The following is a 16,013-nucleotide window of genomic DNA, read 5'->3' as shown; positions in this document are numbered from 1 at the left end:
CAAAGCTTTTTATTTTTCAATTATAATTTTTTATTTGTGGCCGATATTTGGCAATATAATTCATTATTGGCTGATAAGATTTTTCTGCTTGGCTGATGTGTCAGTAGTGGGACTTTTATTTTGACAACCAAGCAAATGCAGCACCTGAGTGCACATAATTTCCATCCTCCATCTTCAATAGTTTACAGTCTATGTTTAACAACTTTGATTTTTTTCCCTCCCTCACCCGTCCCAAAGCGACACCCCATAAGCACCACTCACTAATGTGTACAGTATACATCTACATGTAACTGACAACATTCTGAAAGACTGCTTATATGATATCAACATGTCAATTTATTAAAAGCAACACAAGAGAGTCAATGACATTTACAGCTGGGGACACTGGACTGATTTTCTACTGTGTTAATCATCTAACTCAGCCAGTTAAGAGTAACATTTAGTTATGTTGGCCTGAGAAAGTCAACATACTGTTGACTGTATGAAAGATGCTTGGGAGACTTGACTGAACTGTCACTGCTCCCAGGGCCATAGCTGGGGTTTGCGGGGCCCCAGTGCAAGTTGTACTTGTGGGCCCTGTTTGAAATAGTTTAATATATATTTGTTCTATGTATTTATTTGTGCTATTTACACAATGTTTAAGGTTTTTCAAGTTTGTAGGTGTCCAGGTAAAGAAACCAAAAAATCAAATATAAAATAGCATTGCATAGTCTTATAAATTAAATATAGATGAATTCTTGTTAAACTACAAAGTAGTTCAGTAAAGAGCTGTGAGTGATTTTCTCTGATTAAATTTTCTTGGATTAACATTAAGGACACTGACAGCAGCTAGTAAATTAGGCACGATCACTTTAAGAGACAATGCATACAATCTTATACACATCCGATTTTTTTCTCAACTGTTTACATTCACTTACGTTTACATTTGCTCTCTATATATGTGTGCACCAAACATGGCGCGAGTACTCATTTGAGTTTTTCGCGTCCTGTGTTTGAATGCTTATAAACTCTTTTGAATGTTTAAATGGGCAAGGCACAAAAACGCTTGCAAATGATAAGCTTTTGTGGCGACGCAGAGCAGTGGCGCATTTTTAGGATGCATCAGCCAGTCAGATGAAATGAAAGAGTTGTAGCACTGGTACAGCACTGGTCATCAACAGAAACACAGCGTGATTTTCAAAAAAGTCGGTGCTTCGATCGCAACACAGACGGGGTGAATTTATGAATGAACAAAGATGTCGTTACGTATCCTCGCGCTTTTTTAAGTGGGTGTTCGGAAATCCTTGACCTTTGCTAGTGGGTATACGCCGTATACCTTCGTATCACATAGACTACACCACTGGTTAACGGTATATAAAAAAGTATTATAACATTTGCTTATAGCTCTCTAAGATACTGGCATCGGCCATTAAAAACCAAAATTAGTCGACCACTAATTGTTACTTGTGTAAAATGTATTCTTATTTAAAGCTGCAGTAAGTAACTTTTTTTGGTTAAAATGATCCAAAATAAATTTTTGAAGTACATAACCATATATTACCAGCCAGTGTTCAAAACTATCGCCTTACCTTAGTCCGATTCACAAAGGTAAGCTAATTTGAGAGGTACGGATGGCAAATGGCAGGAAATTCGAGCATGCCGCTGCGTCATTAAGTCACGTAAACATAAAGAAGTTGTCCCGGCTAGTAGGCTATCATACGTTAGGATGCTGCAGGTGGAGGATCAAGGAGCATTTTGATTTAATCACCATTGGTAGCACAATTTATTGTAATGCTTTTTACCTCAGTTGGTCAGAACAAAAGTGGCAGACTTGTTACTTCAGACACAATATCTGGTGAAAATTCTTATTTGGGTCATACTTCCATAAACGTAGGCTAGAATCTGTGATTCCTAAGTACAGGATCCACATCGGTGCAATGACTGACAGCCATACATTCACGCAAAGGAGCCATGCCAACGCACAACCCACGTAAAGAAAATAATTCTGTAAATAACTGCAATTACAATGTTTCCAACAGAGATGGCGACAAGGAGGCCAAACTTATGGACTGCAGCTTTAAACATTTTAGCATTTATCATTATTTAGTCTGTATTATGAAAAATGAACATTTATTATTTTAAGTTTTTTCGTTGGCAGTTCGAACTTTCGAACCTCTCACCTTGCAGCTCTTTCACACAAACCCTTGGGTGGAAACCCTGATCCATATGATGTGAGTGCCAAATAATGTATATACGTTTTATATATATATATATATATATATATATACAGGTGCATCTAAAAAAAATTTAATATCGTGAAAAAGTTAATTTTTTATTGTAACTTGTTTAAAAAAATTTAAGTTTCATATATTCTAGATTCATTACATGTAAAGTAAAACATTTCAAACGTTTTTTTGTTTTAATTTTAATGATTAGAGTTTACAGCTCATGAAAGTCAAAAATCCAGTATCTCAAAACATTAGAATATATCCTAAGATCGATCAAAAAAAGGATTTGCAAAACAGAAAAGTTCTTTAAAGTATGTTCATTTATGCACTCAATATTCGGTTGGGGCTCGTTTAGCACAAACTCCAGCATCAGTGAGGAATGGCATGGAAGCGATCAGCCTGTGGCTCTGCTGAGGCACTATTGTCTTCTGGATCATTGCCAAGTCAGCAGTCTTCCCCATATTTGTGGTTTCAAAGAACAAGAGATACCCGGAATTTATACTGTAGAGATGGGCATTTAATGAAGCTCAAATGTAAATATTATAATATTTTGAGATATTGGATTTTTTACTTTCATGAGCTGTAAGCTCTAATCATCAAAATTAAAACAAAAAACTTTTTAAATGTTTTACTTTACATGCAATGAATCCATAATATATGAAAGTTTCACTTTTTGAAATAAGTTGCAATAAAAAAATTTGTGCTGTCAATTCATTAAAAACATTTATCGTGTTAATAATCACAGTCATGGACTGTGATTAATCACGATTAAATCGCAAATTTAAAATACTAGGATTTACCTGTAAATGTGTTGAAATAAATAAAAGCATGACAAACTAATTTAAGGAAACAGAACCTTTCACACCTCCGCAAAGTATGAGACATAATCCTTATTATTCTTCAGCCTTTATACTGCCAATAAAACGTTTACCAAGCCACATCGCTTCAATCCCAGTATACATTTACCCGACTATTATCAAAAGTATTTCTAAATAAATACAACAAAACATTTCTTGCGACCTTAAATTAAGTATTATGACAAAATCATGCATTATGAAGAAGAATTGGACCTGTTCTGCAGGTGCATTAGAGCTATTAGAGCTAATATTAGCATCATACTACATAAAACAATTTATGAGATTAATAGTACACTTTTACTCAGAGCTCACTTTAAACCACCATCGAGTGTTTGTGATAACTTCCTTTTAAGATCACATGTGTATATATACACTTTGGGTGGCTGCGGTACATTATAAAAGTAGCCCAAAATACCGCAACCCACAGCTCTGTAATTTTGACTGTATTTTCAAAATAGCCCAATTGTGCAGGAAAACGGCGACCCTGGCAACACTGGTTCGCTGTACCCTTATCACATATGAGTATACATATCTCCCGTGCACTGTCGCTCTCTCTCTCTCTCTCTTTCTCTCTCTCTCTAGGACAAGCTCACTCTCTCTCTCTCTCCGCGTTCGCTTCACTTTTGTCTAGCCCAGCGCCTCATAATGTCACGAATCCGGTCCTTGCTCTCCCGGTCAACCACCACTAGAGGTCACCCGTTCACCACATTGACTTTTTCACTCACAACACACTGGACTCCATTTCCCACAATCCATTGCACTGACGACACGTACAGCTGTTCACCATTATCTCACCCACACCTGATTATCATTTCACAATCATTCACTCACTATTTAAGTCTGGGACTTGCTATTGCTCACTGCCGAGTATTGTTAGCCTGTCTACTCTACGAAGCGTTTTCTGGTCATAGTTTTCCTGTTTGTTTTCCTGGTTCTAATTCCTGCCTGGTTTCCTGGTTTATTCTCTCTGCCTTGCCCCCTGGATATTGTACGCTAATCGTCGACCCACGCTTGCTCCACGGATTGCTGTGTCTTGCCCTTGCCATACCTGTCTGCTGTTGATTGACCCTGCCTGTCTTGACCATGATTTACAATAAAGCTTTGCACATGGATCCGCACGTCTCACGTCTCGTCAGCCCCGTAACACATAATAACGTTAAAATATTTAGATTAATCGCATGCGTCAAAGCGTTAACATTGACAGCCCTAAAAATATATATATATATACACTACCATTTTCTTTTTTTATATATATATAACTGATTTTTTAATGTAACTAGAAGCAACACTCACCTAACTTTCAAGTGCAAAAATGGAGTCAACAACTATCAGATCCTCAAAACACTTATCTGACCCCTAACAATGACAACAATGAAGGCTCCACTGTTGATGTTGCAATCTTTTTTAATGAACTACTAATTAATATATAAATTAGCTGACACTTCTATCTAAATCACCTTACAGTATAATTAATAAGGGAGAGTCCCTCTGGAACAACCTGGAGTTGAGTGTCTTATTCAAGGACATAAAGTCTGATCCACTTCACATCATATTCAAGGCATTCGCAAACCCAGGCAAATCCACTGACAATTGTTTGTGCACAACATACATCAGACAGTCCCTGTAGGCACCCTAGAAACTCAGGGTTTCTACCTGCTCAGGGCCAGTAAGAGCTCTACCTTACTTAACCCTGATAAGGCATCTTTACAGCAGTCAGTCCCTGTACAGACAGACAACACATGGGCCTTTATGGGAAAGATTCACAACTGCGCTCTCCCACTCTTTAATACAGACGTAATGTCTTTATGTCTATTTATGTAATACATACATAATAAAGGCACTTTAGTGTGCTTACACACTTACTGTATCAGCTCTACCCTTGTGAAAAAGAAGTACAGCATACTTCTAAAACAAGAGCACTTATTACAAACATAATATACTTCAAAATAATTTACTGAAGTGCAGATATAATGTAGCCTAATGTTTTCAGACAATTAATTGGATTTGGTTTAAATTCATATTAAATGCAATTACTTGAAGTTGACCCACTGAAGTTGAACCCATTAAGTACATATTTATGTAATTTCATAATTACTTGTATTGTCTGTTCAAATTTGGTTAAAGTGAATTGCTGAATGTACTGGCAAGTATTTATGGTAAACTAAAATATACTTTAATGTCATTTCTGTTGACACTTGTATGTCATGTACTTAAATATATTTTAATTACACATTTTTGATTATGAAGTTGTAGTTTTGTACATTTAAAATATAAGAACCTGTAATATCGAGTGTAATATCGAAATAAAAAACACTCTACTTTATATGTGCTTTAGTATGTTAGTCAACACATCAAAATAAGTGTTGTACTTTAATGCACAACCAAAGTGTCACAGCCTTGGACTGTTTTGTTGTGTTTTCATCCCTCACGTGTTCCCAGCGTGACCTAGTTTCTGTCTCCGCTTTGATTTCGTCATTTGATTCACCTGTGTCTCACTAATTATACTCATTTGCCTCCCTATTTAAGTTCTAGTCTGTCCTGTGTTCCCTTGTCTGGTATTGTAGATGTCATTTGTGGATTATGTGTGTGCCTGCCTTCTGTGGTTTTACCCTCTGTGTGGATTTATTAAAAGACTTTTTGCCTTCATCTTTGTGCGCTCATTTCACACCGTAGCGTGACACAAAGATTATTAAGATTTAAGATGAACTTTTCATTGGACATTATTACAAAGTGCACTTTTAAAAACTCTCTTTAAGTCTACTTAAGTGGCTTTTTATTTCATTAATATTATATTAGCAGCAAGTATTTTTATAAAAATACTTGTAAGATTTGAAGTACACTACAAGTGCCAATTAAATACAATTAAGTGCACTTCTCTAACAATCCTTTCAAGAAAGCTTCAGTTTCCTCTAGAGGCAACAAGACCAGGTTTTTCTGACCAGGTTTTTATGCAGTACATATTGAAGTATAGTATCTGGTATCATAACTGCTCAGCGTTACAGCCAACTGTGAAGTGAATCAGAGGATAAAATCTAATCAACTGTGTGGTAAACCTTAACAGCGACCTAATTTTATAATCCTCCTAATTTTTTTATTTATCTATCCACATCTACGCCCCTTCCAGCTGAGGTCTGTGTTTGTGTGGATGACCAGATGGTCAAAGCGGGTCAGAAGAGGAAGCTGGTGTGAGAGAAAGGGACAGAGACAGAGTTCGAATCAGAGATATGGCCCATGGGTGATATTTTGAGAGACAGGGTAAAATGTATAGCGCTGTTCATCACGCACAGAAACACAGATGAGAATAGAAAGACGACGTGGTCCGCTGAACCCCTCTGTCATGTTCTCGGGTTCATAATGCATCCATTAGCTGGAGGAGAGCTGGGTGAGACTGATAATACAGATGTTAAAAATAAGTGTAATTGCTTTTTGTGGGCAGGAGCAGCATCTTCTCCGCCTAGTGCCTTCAATGAGGCCACTGACCAATCAAAAACCTCCATCACACATTATGAACACTCACAAACAGTTCACAATTAAAGAATAGGGCACTGGTTTATTAATAATCTCTACATGATATAGTATTTTCTGAATATGAAGTAAATATTAATAATAACAAAATAATAAACTGATTATTATTATTATTATTGTTACTAATAATAATAATAATACATAAAATATTCTACATTTGATAGTTGTTGTTCTTTCACTCAAAGCTATAAGCAAATTTTCATTTGTTTTGTTTTTATTTCTTATTTTCACTTGAAAATAAGAGAACGTGTATATATATATATATATATATATATATATATATATTTATATATATATAACAATTTGCTTTGGGTTAAGCACAATGGCTACATAAAAGCCCATTTTTTATCTTTAGAAACAAGTTTTTATAATATTACAATTAATATTTTCCTTACACAATGTTTTTAATTCATGGAAATATAGCTGCTATTATATTTAGGTAGGTTGTCCCTCAAGTTTCAACCCTGCTTCAACACACCTATCTGTAATTGAGTAGCCCTGATCACCTTGATTAGCTGGTTCAGGTGTGTTTGATTCGGGTTGAACTCTGCAGTATGGCTCTCCAGTAGCAGGGTTGGAGACCCCTGTTAAAGACATTTGTTGATACAGCATTTTTCTACAAAATGCCCAAAATGGCTGACATAGGAAAATTGGGTATTATTTGGTTCAGTATGCCACTCTGAATCTAATGAGATCAATCTTATGATTTTTGGCCAAACTGGTCAGAAGTTATAATCAGTAAAGTCAATTTTTTTATATCTTTTGACCAGTAGATGATGCTGTGCCGAAACTACACATGTTCCCTCAGGTCATGCTTGTGATAGCACATACCAAGTTTGGTCAGAATCCGCTAAAGCATTGTGAAGATACAGCCTCATGTCTATTTTTGTACGAATTTTGTCAAATTCGTTAACGCGTTTTATGAAAACATGTTGGTCTATCAGAAATCTTTTGAGAAATTTTTGCCAGCATTGTCAGAAGATGATCTGAAGCAATTTTGGTGAAAACCAGAAGAACTGTCTAGGTCAGGACAAGTTCGAAAAAAAGAAGATTTTTCGCTAAATTGAAAATTGCGAAAAATCTTGACCTGTAGAAATTTAAATGTTGGTATGCATTCGACTTGGCATGAGCCAAGGAAGCAGAACAAAGAATTTTGCTTCTAGACCTTAAGATTCAAAAGTTATTAGTCGAAAAATTGGCCTATTAGTGGCGCTAGAGAGTTTGAGATAGAGACTCCAAATTTGCTATGGTTAATATTCAGACTGTCCTCTATCTGTTTGCCAAATTTCATAACTTTCACGCAAGTGGTTCTATGTGCTGCAAAATGGAATTGAGGGAAAAAAACAAAACAAAACAAAAACTATTTCAGTTAACATCTTGATTTTATGTGCTTATTTTTAGCATTTTAAATTAGATTTAAATTTGATTATTTTAATATACTCCATTAATTTAAATGGGTTTAAGCCATCCTGTGGCCCCTTGGTTAAGAGCCACTGCTTTGAGATGCTTTGGAAAAGCAACTACTAACAAGCATACACGAGACCATCAATTTCCATCAAATTCAAACCAAGTGCATTATCGCTAATTAGCACAACCCTCTCAGCGGTTTCTATTATCTTTTCTCCATTTCTGTCTCTGTCTCTTGCTTCAACATCCTCCTCCTCTTTCATTCTTTATCTTTCCCAATCATGCATTTATTTTCTTCTCGGAGCACTAATTAATGGTGAGATATTGGACATGGGCCCGTGCGCTTGCTAATACAACAGGATGAGAGGAGCTGACAGACTGGCCGTTTAAAAAAATCAAGAGTGACCACAGTACTGAAGAAATTAGATAACACTGCGGGGAGAACGAAGATGAGAACACTCGGGATGTTGAGGGTATAAAGCTCTGCCCTCCGCAAGAGCAATTATCCGTAGCTCACGGGTCGACCCAGCCATCAGTCCTCCCAGCAAATGAAATGGAGCTTTCTTTCTCGATTCTTTAGCCATTTCTCTGCCTCCTTCTTACTCTCTGTCCATTTTCACAAAGATGCTTGTTGATTTAAGCCAAATTGATCCCTCCCGGGTTTCAATGCTTAAACAATCTGTTTAAAGTCCACAGGGATTGAGGTGTGAATGTTTATTAGACACCTCCCCCTTGCTTTTCCTCCCCATCCCCCTCAATCCCACTATTATTCATAAGGAATCTCAGAAGTGTGGCGCTGATCTGTAATGAGGCAGCATATGGATGATGAATGTGATCTATACAGTCTTATTGATTAGAATGTGAAAGGCATCGGCAAGCTGTAAACTGGACCTTCAGGTTCCGCCTTAACTGTATCATTTTAAACAGATCAAACAAGAGGTTTCAGCACAATTCATTCATATTTATAAGTGGTGTCTTTTAAGGGTTATTTTTAAAGTTAGAGATTAGAGCAAATTTCTAACCTGTAATATTAAATTCGACCTGTACTGTTTGTGGTACCAACATTGTTGGGGTGTAGGTTTACTTTTCTATGTAATCAGACTCGCAGTTTTAAAAAGGCAGGAGATAATATGGTTAAAAAAAACATATTTACAAGGAAGGAAGGAACACAGTATACTATAATAGGGACTTGAAAGGCTCATTTAAATTCAACCAGTAGGCATCCACCCAGCAACTCCTTGGCTGAAATTCCCTACCAATCACCTACAATAGCCCCAAAAAGCAACTCCCAAACAATCCCCCAGAACACCCCATCAACCACCTAGCATTGCCCTAGAAACCACCTAAAACACCATCTATTAACACCCTAGTAGAAACAAACCAGAACATACTAGAATCCACATAGCAATGTTTCAGGAACCAACAAGAACACTCTAGAAACCACATAACAATGTTAAAGAACCAACAAGGACATCCTGGGCCCTGTTTACACCTGGTATTAAGATGCATTTTTGTTGATCCAATCTAGAGTCGCAAAGGGGTGGAATAATTCCAGTATATTTCTGGAAAATATGTACAACAAACATTAAACCTATGATGCACGGAGAGTGACGTCTTTTCATTTAAAATCTTGTATCATATAAATGTATCACTGCAAGAAAAAAAGCAGGCAAATCTTTTTTACTTTCTCTTCCCCTGATGTCAGCACAGATGCTGTGTGAACTATGACACCATAAGAGGATATTAAGACCAACAGGTCAACAGAACGAGAATTAAAACCCAAACATACACACAGCAGCACAAAAACATAATGAAAACGCACACAGACAGATCAAACATGCTATATTCTACAAAAATACAACACACACAAAATCCATTTGGGGAAAATCCTTTGTCTGCTTCTAAAAGATATGATACAAAAGGATGAGGGATAAAGGGACAGATGGATGGATGGTTTAAGGTGGATACAATGCCTGTGAGGACACAAGGATGCTGGCCTAAACACACACACATATTCCACGCCATTTGAGGCAGGATCACATTTCAAAAGCTCTCCAGAGCCAACTTTTGGGCAGGACACCAAATAGCTGTTAAGAGCCCCTCCATAACAAACATGTGAGAGAAAGCTAATAAAGACCATGTTTATGTAGCTAAAGAAAACAGTAGCTTCCTTTCATTTCACCTCCTTTTCTTCTTTTATTAATTCGCTCATGTGAGAATCAGTTCACAGGGACGTAACTTCGGTCATGTGGTTGGGCCGAGATTCATTTAATCTGACCTACAATGCTCTGAGTACAAACAAGATCAAGAGGCTTTAGGACAAAAGCTCCTAGAGGAACAGATTTGGGAGCATTGTTAAAGGAATGTTCAATAATAGTTAATCTCTATTATCAGCATCTGTGACATACTGTCCATTACCACAGACATAATTTAGACTTTTTTTAAAACAAAAATTGTGTATTTCACTTACAAATAAAGTCTATAGGACAATATATAATATATATTGGATAAAAACTGTTTTGAATGTAAATGTGTTTTGAATGTAAATGTTATAAAGATAAAATGAGACCAGTAAGGTGAAACTGGTTTCTAACATTTTGTATTCAATATTAATAGCAATTGAAAATATTGCCAATATTAATTACTGTAGCACTTTGCAATGACGTGTTCTGACTGTGTCAGCATTGCATGGAAACCTGTGCACTTGTAAATAGAAAAAAAAGGTAACTGCAACTTTTAATTTCACAATTCTGACATTTTTTCCAGAATTTCAGAATATTAAGTCAGAATTTTAAGATAAAAAAAGAGATGTGCTCTTTTTCTGAGAAAAAAGTCAGAATAACATAATAAAATGTAGAGATGTAGATTAGTTTATTTCTCACATTTCTGAAAGAAATGTAACAACTTTCTATTGAATTTTGTTATTCTGCTAAATTTGATTTCATTTTCAGTATTTTGGTAAAAAAATCATTTTGGTACATCAGTATCCAGTCTTTCAATGAACAGTATAAAAGTAGCCCCACTATTACTTATAATATTAGCCTACTTATAAAACTTATAATATTACTTATGAACATATCCCACTGTTAAAATTATGATTTAAACAACTTTATAGCTAAAATAAGACACATGACAGAATTAAAATAAGCATTATAACACGAATATAGCACAAGCTTCACATTTCTGCTTTGACAGCTTTTTTAACTGCTTTCATATAAACTTTCCATTATAAGTGCATTCAGTTTTTGTGTTTTATAAACGGAGTCAAAATAATGATAAAATACAATGGAAAAGCTATTCTTCTCTCAGCAGTTGAGGTGAAAGAATAAATGAACAACATGACTAAATGTGACATAAAAAGTTATGCTTGCTTTGTTTATTTCTTTCTTTTTTAATTCTTTATTTTTGGGAAGTGGAAAAGATGACACACAAGATTTACTTCCATTAAAAAAGTAGCAAAAACGTCTGCTAGGCGACTGAAGCGAAACGGTCAAAATGAATGAAATTCGTTATTTGTGTTCTCAAATGACAGACAGAGTAAAATCAAATGTCTGCCAGTCACAGAAAAAAACAGTCAGTGGTGTTGACAGACTGGTCAAGCATGGAATCGCTTCTGCTGATAACAGGCAAACACACATTGAGCCAAAATATACACTCCCTTCACCCATTGCATGTCAATCTGAGCGAAACGGGACAGAAATTACTCTCTTTTTATCACTACTGCTCGTTCTTCCTCTCTTTCAGCCATTGTGCGTGTGGTTAGCATCCGTGAGTAGAGCTTGTGGGTCTAGCATTTCTAATCCATCTGTATGCATGAATGAATGAGTGACACACATGTGTCCACGCACTTAATACATTGGTGGTCCCTTAGGTAGCAGGAAAATAGCCCAGCCTTCATGCTGCATGCTGGGATTGGTTCAGAGCTGTCAGGTGTGTGAAAAAGGGCGAGAAGGGGTTAACCCAACATCTGTGCCTCTCCAGATCTGATGAAGCTTTATATGAGCAGTGACACAAACATGCTTTATGTGAATCAGAAACCAATGTAATTCTGGAAATATTTTTATTATAGCCAAGCAATAACTGTATTGTAGCCAGAAAATGATATGGCAATATCTGTGCAATAGAAGATATTAAAGCAAACAATCAGTTCTCCGAAGTGTAATTGAGTTGTTTAATCAAACGGCTTGAAAGCAAATATGAGGCTCCTCTAAATAAACCTCTTGTGTGCTCACATATCAGGCTTTCTCTTAGGATGGCTGAGAAAATGTGCTTAAACATTGATAATAATTTGCTCACAGAATATAACATTAATTAAAACAAGCCATCCTAATTGGGTAAAAAAACAACATGTTTGAATAAACATAATTATCTAACATGCCTTGAGGGAGACTTTAAGATTATGCAATTTGTTTGCAAATGCATGTTTTTGCTCAAAGGGAACACAACATAATTCTATATAAAGGACATCCTATTCTGGGTACAAACTGTTATTTTATAGGAATAGTTCAAAAAGGAAAATTTGCTGAAAATGTACTCACCCTCGGGCCATCCAAGATATAGATGAGTTTGTTTCTTCATCAGAACAGATTTGGAGAAATGTAGCATTACATCACTTGCTCACCAATGGATCCTCTGCAGTGAATGGGTGCCGTCAGAATGAGAGTCCAAACAGCTGATAAAAACATCAAAATAATCAGAACCATTCCAGTCTATCAATTAATGTCTTGTGTAACAAATCCATTATTAAGATGTTTTTAACTTCAAACTGTTATTTCTGGCTAAAAAATGAGTCCTTTATCCTAATATTGCTTTCTCCAGACTCGTCTGAATCAGTAGAGAAATACACACAGAATCATCACTTACAAGCAAAAACAGTCCCAAACAAATATGTTAGATTTTGATATGAGAGAACAACAGAGGATTGGAGGAAGCATTATTATGGATTATGGATTATTTTGACCAGAAGCAATGTTTTAAATTTAAAACGTATTAATGACGGATTTGTTTCTTATAAACACGCAGCTTTTCACTTTACAAAATGTTAACTGATGGACTGGAGTGGTGTGGATTATTGTAATGTTTTTATCAGCTGTTTGGACTCTGACGGCACCCATTCACTGCAGAGGATCCATTTTCTGAGCAAGTGATGGAATGCTACATTTCTCCAAATCTGTTCTGATGAAGAAACAAACTCATCTTGGATTGCCTGAGAGTGAGAACATTTTAAGCAAATTTTCTTTTTTGGATGAACTATTCTTTTAAGTTACTGAATCTACACTATCACACAAGTGATAGAAGAAGAAGCCAGGATAAAGAGAGGCAAGGTCTTGCTGTCCGTTTCAGCACCACGCTGAGCGCTGCAGATATACTATGATTACATATAATTGCCTGGGGCCAAGGGAAAACATATATTTCTTACGTTTACATAAAAGCCCTTGAGATCACTGTAAGCATGTGTGTGAATGTTTCATTCATCATGTAGGATGTCGGGTAGATTTATGTTTATGTCCAGCTACAAACCCATGAACTCTGACATTCCCTTCAGCGGGTTGAGCGCAATGTCAACATGATGGGCAAAAATGCATTAAAAAAAAACAATGTGTGAGTGTGGCTGCACCAATCATCAACTTTCTAACCAAAACATGCACATGGCATTCAGCTAAACATATAAATAGCATCACAGGATGCAGCAAAAAAGTAAATAGTAAAACAATGGTCTTATAGTCGTACACCATAGTATAGGGAGTAAATAGTAAAACGATAGTCTAAGAATAGTAGCTACACTGTATAAAAAAATTAGCCAAATTAAAAAAAAAGTTTTTAACCACTTTGAATTTAATTATTGATGAAACCTAAGTAAATATTTTAGTAAATGGCAAAAAAAAAAATATATATTTTTTTTTTTTTAATGTGAAATTGGATGTAGACAATGATGTTAACATTATATTTTATACTGTAAAGAATTAGCATAAGAAGAAATTAGTAAATAGTACTGTTAAAATTGCTTAAACAGTGTAAAGAGTTCATTTATAGGTATTAGTAGACAAAAATATTAGTCTTCAGTCCAGTATAGTATAGTACAGTACACAGCAGAAGTCATAAGTATTGTCTGCTGCATTGCATGTCACCATGTTATGAATCACAGAAAAACTGGTTTAACACTGAGCTTACCGTCTACAGCCATAGTCGGTACAAACGCGTATCTCTCCGTGATGGCTTTAGTATGTGTCTGCCATGGTCACGGGTGTCCGGTCCGGTAGACGAGAGAGCCGGTGCTCCTGAACAACACCTCCGAGCGCACAGATCTGCTGTGGAGCAGGAGAAATCAGCACGAGCGTCCACATATAAACCCGAGAGAGGGATGACAGTCACTCGGCTCCCGAAGCCTCGGGCAAGTTTAAACTCCTCCCTCCGCTTTCTCGCCTAAGTGCTGCTGAACGCACTCACAGCGCGCGCGATTCACTGATTACACAAGGAGGCTCTGGAGCTGAATGACAGTATGAAGCCGGTGCAATAAAACACGCCGGTCATTTACACAACATCTAAACCAGCGCGTGCGACGGAGAGTGGAACATATGGGGCAAACGCGCGAGCGCGCCCGAAAACAGACATGTTTTATGACACTTAGGGAAAACACACCTTTACAAGGCTATCTGCTTTTGTCACGGGATTATTAAATAACACTTAATGACAACTTATACAAACAAATATTACTTAAAGCTATGTAACTTTTGATAAAACAGTTAGCCTATAATGAGCGTGCAAAAATAAATAAATACAATGAATCCATCTTTCAATATCTTCACCCAAATACACTAATGCACTTTTATAAGGACATTTTAGAGCTATCGGGACAGATTTCGCCGGAAATTGCACACATACGTCACTCGTCCATGTATACAGAAAGTAAAAAGTAGCAAAGCTTAAATTTTATTGTCACAACAAATGAGAAAGAATTGACGAAGAACATTTATCCAAACAGAGGTGCAGAGCCAAAACACCAGTGGTGTATAAAGTACCTGAAAGCCTTACTTAAGTAAAAGTACAGATATCTTACCAGAAAATGATTTTGGTAGAAGTTGAAGTCACCGTTTAGAATATTACTTCAGTTAAAGCATGTGATATTTATTGTAGGCTACTTAAGTAAGAAAAATAAATGTTTTTTTATCATCTTAAACTTAAGTATTGAAAGCAAAAGTACGAGTAAATGCAAAATGGCCTATAAAATTGCCTATATAAAAATGTTCACACACAGATTGAGTAGCAAGATCGTGTTCAGTTTTAACTCTTTCTTCCATTTTGTATTTTTGGGTAAGAATAAGACGCACTTCATCCGGTTCTTAGTGTCTTTCATTCCAACATAAGAAACCATTTCTGGAATCTGCATCTGAAATAGCATTTAGATGTATTTACACAGTTTAATGCATCTCAGAGGGGGCATGGATGCATTTAACCTGCAGTTACAGATGCATAATATGTTTGATTTTAACATAAAACGTTGAATGTTGATCATTTAAAACATGAAAAAAATAGTCGAAATGTGAAACCGCCAGTAGGTGGCAGCAAGCGACTGTTAATGAGTGAGTCGTCGAGATTCAACCGATTCATTCAAACGGCTGATTAATTCAGAAACAAAGCGCTTGACTGTGTTTATGAATCATTTTTATCAACCGATTCGTTCAAAAAGCGGATTCAGTCAATAAGGAAACACCGTCCATTGCTCAGAGACGCAAAACAGTGCTGTGATCTTTGTTTGGAACCATTGTCGTTGGCAAAATTGAACAAAAACAAGCAATATTATATCTAAAGTCACTTATTGCTTTACTGAACTTGTATAAAATTAATATTAAATGTGTTTTCATGCTGATATCTGCAGAAAAATGGTACTCTTTGTGTGATATAGCCTATATTAATATAAATATAAAAAGCATACAGAATAATTTTTTGCCGTCTACAATTTAGAATGCCTGGAATTCTGAGTTTTAATACACTATAAAAATTAACATGCGTGCACTCT

The 16,013-nt window shown here is 36.1% G+C and overlaps 1 protein-coding gene across 2 annotated transcripts in view; it reads right to left on the bottom strand.

The window, feature by feature from the left end:
- The window catches only part of LOC306860448 (sterile alpha motif domain-containing protein 10-like), a 92,611-nt gene extending 78,252 nt beyond the window's left edge, over window positions 1–14,359 (bottom strand). The window contains exons 1-2 of one of the 2 annotated variants that reach the window (XM_079402174.1): window positions 14,168–14,359; window positions 12,535–12,668 (exon numbers count right to left, since the gene is read on the bottom strand). In XM_079402174.1, the coding sequence (XP_079258300.1) occupies window positions 12,535–12,601 (67 nt within the window). In that variant the 5' untranslated portion in view covers window positions 12,602–12,668; window positions 14,168–14,359. The remainder of the gene's footprint in view (window positions 1–12,534; window positions 12,669–14,167) is intronic. The other variant, XM_079402175.1, reaches the window with a different exon arrangement.
- Window positions 14,360–16,013: the final 1,654 nt, after the last annotated feature.

The sequence above is a fragment of the Barbus barbus genome, assembly GCF_936440315.1.
Source record: "Barbus barbus genome assembly, chromosome: 41".
Lineage (NCBI taxonomy): Eukaryota > Metazoa > Chordata > Actinopteri > Cypriniformes > Cyprinidae > Barbus > Barbus barbus.
This window is presented reverse-complemented; position numbering and strand designations above follow the sequence as displayed.